General features: G+C 39.2%; 1 protein-coding gene across 1 annotated transcript; it reads right to left on the bottom strand.

The window, feature by feature from the left end:
- Positions 1-3,611: 3,611 nt before the first annotated feature.
- On the bottom strand, positions 3,612-6,496 carry LOC145122562 (uncharacterized). The gene is made up of 3 exons (XM_079058153.1): positions 4,624-6,496; positions 3,707-3,781; positions 3,612-3,649 (listed from the first exon to the last, which is right to left on the bottom strand). Exons 1-3 carry the CDS (start codon positions 6,494-6,496, stop codon positions 3,612-3,614), a joined length of 1,986 nt encoding a protein of 661 aa, XP_078914279.1.
- Between the last annotated feature and the right edge of the window lie 333 nt (positions 6,497-6,829).

Genomic DNA, 6,829 nt, shown 5'->3' with positions numbered 1-6,829 from the left:
CTCTTCACGAGATTGATACTTGGGCATGCACCAGGATTTTGTTCTGATGCCACTTGTTGGTATTTAACAGCTTTTCACAAGCTAATCAACAAGAAACAATGTAAGGCAGAATAGAGAAAAGACAGAGGTATTGAGGAAAATGCTTCTACTGTGTTTATTCAATTGAAACTGGAATAATAATACACGTACATTCTGCCTTGTAATTTAAAGAAAAACTTGCTAGAAAATAGGAACTAATTGAACTGACTAAAGACCAGGTAAATACCACGTGCCTTTGAACTGACCAAAGAAAATCTTGACTTGATGCTCAAGAGGTGTATGGCGCAAAAACAAATTAGATCGACAAGGGAGAGTGGCGCAAGAGAAAAATAAAAAAAAGAGTAATGGCGCAAGATGAAGGAGGTCTCTTTTACTTTGCTGTTGCACCAATGACTTGATGTGTCGAGATGCTTATGGCACAAGAGGAGTTTGATGTGGCGCAAGAGGAGTTTGATGTGCCAAAGATCACAATTGAAGTGTTGCTCAAGAAAGGGTATGGGGCGCAAGACGTGGATCAAGAAGGAGATCACGAAATCTTGTTGATGATCAAGAGGATGGTGGATGCTCAAGTGATGATCTCGAAGAAGAAAAAAAGGTTGAGCAAGAGATTCCGAAATCCTTGTTGATCATGAAAAAAAATTTGTGAGGGTCAAGAAGTGTTGTGAAATAAGGAATGCTCAATAGGAATTTCGAAGCTCAAGAAGATCTCCTCGGTTTTGCTTGATGATCAAGAGAAGGTTGTTGAGGATCAAGAAGGAATTTCGAAATTAGGGTTTGACTCAAGAAGGGTTTTGAACTTACTTGATGAGCAAGAGAAGGTTGTTGAGGATCAAGAAGGAATTTCGAAATTAAGGTTTGGCTCAAGAAGGGTTTCGAAATTACTTGATGGCTCAAGAGGGAAAAAAAACTTGTTGATCATGAATGGCTCAAGAGGGCACAAAAACCTTGTTGATCACGAATGGCTCAAGAGGGCGTACAAAATCCTTGTTGATCACGAATGGTTCAAGAGGGCACAAAAACCTTGTTGATCACGAATGGCTCAAGAGGGCATACAAAATCCTTGTTGATCACGAATGGCTCAAGAGGGCATACGAAATCCTTGTTGATCACAAATGGCTCAAGAGGGCATACAAAATCCTTGTTGATCACAATTAGGGTTTGTTGAGCCAAACTAGGGTTGTTGAGCCAAACTAGGGATTTGAGAAAAACTTGTGGCTGAAGAAAGGATTTTCGAAAATAGGTATGTTGTTGAGCCAAATTAGGGTTTTGGAATAACAAACTTGTGGCTCAAGAGTGATTTTCGAAATTGAGGTAATTGAGCCAAATTAGGGTTTTGGAACAAGAAATGACTTGTGGCTCAAGAGGTGATTTTCGAAAATTGGGTTGTTGTTGAGCCAAGCTTGTTGTTGTGCCAAGGCTGCTTGTTGCTCACCAACTGAAGTTGCCAGTTGTATACGCGTCTGTTGCTCACAAAGCCTTGTTGATCTAAGCGAGTAGGAGAGTAAGAGAAAGTGAAAAAGCAAGAATGAGAAGTAGAAGTGAGGTATTTATAGTTGAAGGGTTCTAGGGTTTCTCAATGGGCCGAAATAGGGCTTGCATGGGCCAACTTGTGGGCCCATAAGGCTTGGATGGTACTTAAGTATAAATAGGAGAAATTTAACTTGAGTCGCGAGGGCGAGAATGATGCCTTGAGAATCAAGAGAGAAAAGGTGGTGCATGCATGGATGATATCTTTGAGACGTGCATGACACCTAAGGAAAGATCTACTTGAAATGGGCATGACATACGTGACACGTGCATGGCCTACTTGAGATGTGCATGGTCTACATGAAACGTGCATGGCTTACTTGAAACATGCATGGCTCATTAATACGTGTATGACCTATTGGAAACGTGCATGGCACATTTATTATGCTCTATGTGGACTTAATGAGCCACATGGGCGTGATCTGAAGATGCTCCAAGGTAGTCCAAGTGATCAAGATCCTTCAAGTTGATGAAATTGCTCCAAGATACTTCCAGTTGATCGAGATGAGAAAGATGGTCCAAGATGCCTTAAGATGATCAAGTTGATGAAGATGGTCCAACATGCATCAAGATGATCAAGATGAATGAAGATGCTTCATTCATTAGTCCAGTTGGTCCAAGGATGAGGAGATTGTCTAAGATGGTCCAAGATGATGAAGTTGCTTCAAGATGGTTCTTTAAATCTCTTGATCATGACCTTCTTCACAATATACGAGAATACTTCATAAACCAAGACAAACACATCTGGTTTTCTTGAAGAGGATGATCCATTTTCATAAGACGCTCCACTTGGCTAAGGATGTTCCATGATCAAGTAAGTGATATTCTCTATCTTTACTTAGCTGCTTTACCTAGATTCTAAGGCATGAGTTAAACAGAAAGTATAAAAGTGCAAACACTAAATAATCTAACTTTGAAAGTGATGTGTGTGCACATGGATAGAGAATTTGAGAAGGGAATAGTAAAATGCAGTGAAGTGTGTGCATGTGGAAACAAGAACTTTAAGTAAACACTAGTTGACTTATTTAGAGGCATTAATGATTATCTTGCTGTTACTTACAGATTTGTCAAGCAACTAAATTCTGTGTATGATCCTTCACTTCGCGTTGTAAAGAATTCCCTTGTTGATTATTATTTTTGAATTCCTTAATATCACACAAAATAACCCGATTTGTACTCACCAATTATGTCTCACCGCAATGCGTATATTTGTGTCTAAGGCCTAGTTACTTCCCAAGCCCTAAATACTAACAATCCTCATAAACGTTCCCCACTTATTTTGAACAACATTCATTTTTGGCATTCCTACCACCTATACCTTTTTATTTACTCCTTTTGTTTCAAAAGGTATTGCCAACTTCCAAGTGACACAGCTTTAAAAGAAAAAATAGTATATATAATAGTTGACCTAAGAATATAACTAGATTTTTTTTTGATTTTTTTGATGAATCTTTTCTTATAACTCTAACTTTGACAAAGTACACAAGCAAATAATTCTTACTGTACTTCTATTTGTACTTTAGTCCGTGACTTTCTAAGAAATTCATTGGAGTGCTCGAAATCTCTTAGGTCACTAATGGAGTCCATGAATTTCTATGAAAACCAATGTAGCGGACTTCTTCCCGGTCCGATCCGCGTTAATGTACTGCAGGTGGACAGATTTTCAATATCCCGAGGGGTTTACTGGCCGAGTTCTCATAGGTCACAGATTGACTCCACTCCTGAACTATAACTTATTTAATACATAACTAGACTCAAAGTGCAAAAATGAAACAGATAAACTTGGAACTTGACTCGCTTTGTTTTAACTAAGAGGCCTTTTTATTGGGTATAGATATTCACAAAGCAAAACTTTTTATGTCCCTCAAACTACACAAGTTCGCATTTTTGTCTCATGAGTTCAATAGGACAGGGAAGCCACAAATATACTATAACACATTGGCTTAACTAAACCTTAAAGTTCGCCTCAAATTATCCCACATAACATTAGTACTTGATGTATGTTATAACTCTAAGTAGAGTATAAACATGAACCTTGTTAATGGTCACTGAAGTACCAATATTAGTTGTGTACTGAAGCAAACTGAAGAACCACAAAATTTAGTATTTTGAAAAATCAATAAAGTGTGGAGCAACTAACCTTCTTCATTTGCATAGTTGTGATGAGAACTTGCATTTCCTAACAAAGATAAAGATAAAATCTTTTTGGTATTTTCTTTTGATTAAAGTAAAGACACAATACAGAAAATAAAATATTTTTGTAGTTTTCTCTTATGTAAAGTAAAAATGTAAAATCTTTTTGAGGTTTTTCTTTTGTGGAAAAGTAAAGCAAAAATACAATAAATTAGAAATAAAATATTTTTGGAGTTTTCTTAAAAAAGGTGAGAAAAGAAAAAAAAATTCAAATGCCTAGAGAAACTGGATTAAGCATGCCAAGTCGTCCTAGAAAGTGTAAGAACTTGGATTCATCCAGACCTTTTGTGAACACATCTGCAGTCTCTTCTTCTGTAGGAACAAAATGAAGCTCAATATGACCTTTTTGAATATTATCTTTAAGGAAGTGATACATGATATCAATGTGCTTGGTCATTGAGTGGTTGACTGGATTGTGAGAGATTGCAATTGCACTCTTAGAGTCACAATAGATTGGGATCTGTTGCATTTTGAATCCATAATCTCTCAGTTGTGTTTGCATCCAGAGCACTTAAGAACAACAGCTGGTGGCAGCAACATACTCAGCTTCAGCAGTAGAGGTTGAAACACATGTTTGCTTCTTTGAAGTCCAACTGACCAATCTGCCTCCTAAGAATTGATAGCTACCAGAAGTGCTCTTTCTGTCGAGCTTGCATCCTCCATGATCTGAGTCAGTAAAGGCTTGGAGATAGAAGTTGCCTTTAGCAGGATAGAATAGACCCAGAGAAGCAGTCCCTTTCAGATATTTGAAAATTCGTTTGACTGCAATGAGATGTGATTCCTTGGGATTGGCTTGAAAGCGTGCACACAGACATGTTGAAAACATGATGTCTGGTCGACTAGCTGTAAGATACAGTAATGAGCCAATCATTCCTCTGTAGTGTTTCTGATCTATAAATTTCCCATCAAGGTCTGAAGCAAGCTTGTAAGATGTTGACATTGGTGTCTTTGCAGATGATGCATTCTCCATGGAGTATCGCTTCAACAGGTTTTTGATGTACTTCTCTTGACCAATGAAGATTCCTTTAGGAGATTGACGAACTTGTAGACCTAGGAAGTAGTTGAGCTCACCCATCATACTCATTCTAAATTTACTTTTCATCAACTCAGCAAACTCATCACTAAGATCCTTGCTGGTTGAACCGAATATGATGTCGTCGACGTAGATTTGCACGACGATCAGATGGTTATTGTGGATTTTCCTAAAGAGAGTGGGATCGATAGAACCTCTTTGAAATTTGGATTCTTTCAAGAATTTGGATAGTGTTCCATACCATGCTCTTGGAGCTTGCTTCAATCCATATACAGCCTTTTGAAGCTTATAGCAATGGTTGGGGAACTTTGGATATTCGAATCCAGGAGGTTGTTGAACATAGACATCCCTATCGATTTCTCCGTTCAAGAATGCACACTGCACATCCATTTGGTAGACCTTAAAATTCTTGTGTGCAACAAATGCCAAGAAAACCCTAATGGCTTCTATTCGTGCAACAGGTGCAAAGGTTTCATCATAGTCTATGCCTTCTTGTTGCGGGTAGCCTTTGACAACCAATCTGGCTTTGTTCCTGATGATGACTCCATTTTCATCACTTTTGTTCCTATAGACCCATCTTGAACCAACAATTGATACTCCTTCTGGTGTTGGCACTAAGTCCCACACGTTGTTGCGTTCAAATTCAGCTAACTCTTCTTGCATTGCTTTTACCCAATCTGCATCTTGTAGAGCCTCTTTGATTCCTTTAGGCTCTATCATGGATAGAAAGCTTGCATATAGACATTCATTCTTGGTTGCTGAACGAGTCAATACCCCAGAATCTAGATCACCTATGATTTGTTCGGCTGGACGGTCCTTTGTCCATTTTGTGAGATGAGCTTCCTTAAGGATTTGAGGAGTGCAAACTACCTCATATTGTTCTCTTGGACGAGGGTAGTCAGAAGTGAATGTTCCTTCAAAAAGATCATCTTGGAAGAGTCCAGAACTACCTGAAACAGGTGGTTCCCCCTCAACTGTTGCATGCTTGAATTCAATAGATGGAGTGTATGTGAAGGAACTTGGAGAACTGGAACCAGTCGAGTGGGGTTCCCCCAGAAACCATGGACTGGATGGTTGGGAGGATTGTAAAGTACCTTTAAGAATGGAACCATTCAAAGGTGGTTCCCCCTCGAAAGATGCAGTGACTGGTGTTATGACTGGTCCAGATTGATGATGGGAGGTTGAAGTCGATGGTTCAGAAGATTTTAAGGGACTTTTAGGGATAGAATCATTCGAAGATGGTTCCCCCTCAATCGGAGCTTTGGTGGAACTTGAGACTTTTGATAGTTGATGAGGTTGAGAGACATCAGGAGAAGCTGTTTTTGTGAGCTTTTCTGATTCTAGGGCAGAAGGTTGAGTTGGAAAGAGGAAATCAAAATCTACTTCAATAGCATGGACTGGAGTAGAAGCATTAGCAGGTGATGGCTGGCTCATTTTATCAAATGGTACTACCATTTGAGGACCAAAGTGGTTTGGATCTAGAACACTTACATAACTTTCATCAAAAGCGACATCACTGCTTTCCTCTATCACCCTGGTTCTTTTGTTCAGAACTCTATAGGCTGCAGCATGAAGACAATATCCAAGAAAGATACCTTCGTCAGCCTTGGGTGCAAATTTCCCTAGATGATCCCTATTGTTCTTGATGTAGCAACGACAACCAAAAATGTGAAAGAATTTGACGTTGGGCTTCCTCTTGTTCATTGCTTCATAGGGAGTGACTTCAAGCCTGTTGTTGATTAGGGATCTGTTTTGAGTGAAACAGGCGGATGCAGTGGCTTCAGCCCAGAAGTATTGCGGTAGGTTTGTGAAGATCAACATGGATCGAGCAGCTTCACTAGTGTCCGGTTCTTCTTTTCAACTACACCATTCTGTTGTGGAGTGTAGGGTGCAGAAAAATTGTGCTCGATGCTTTTAGATACAAGAAAGCTATCTAAGGCGTTGATCTTGAATTCGCCACCATTGTCACTTCTCAGTCTTCTAAGTGGCTTGCCTACCCTAACTTCTATGTAGCGAATGAAGTTAATGAGCTCATTG

Source organism: Lactuca virosa, chromosome 1 (genome assembly GCF_052849685.1).
Source record: "Lactuca virosa cultivar CGN04683 chromosome 1, Lactuca_virosa_CGN04683_v6, whole genome shotgun sequence".
Taxonomy (NCBI): domain Eukaryota; kingdom Viridiplantae; phylum Streptophyta; class Magnoliopsida; order Asterales; family Asteraceae; genus Lactuca; species Lactuca virosa.
This window is presented reverse-complemented; position numbering and strand designations above follow the sequence as displayed.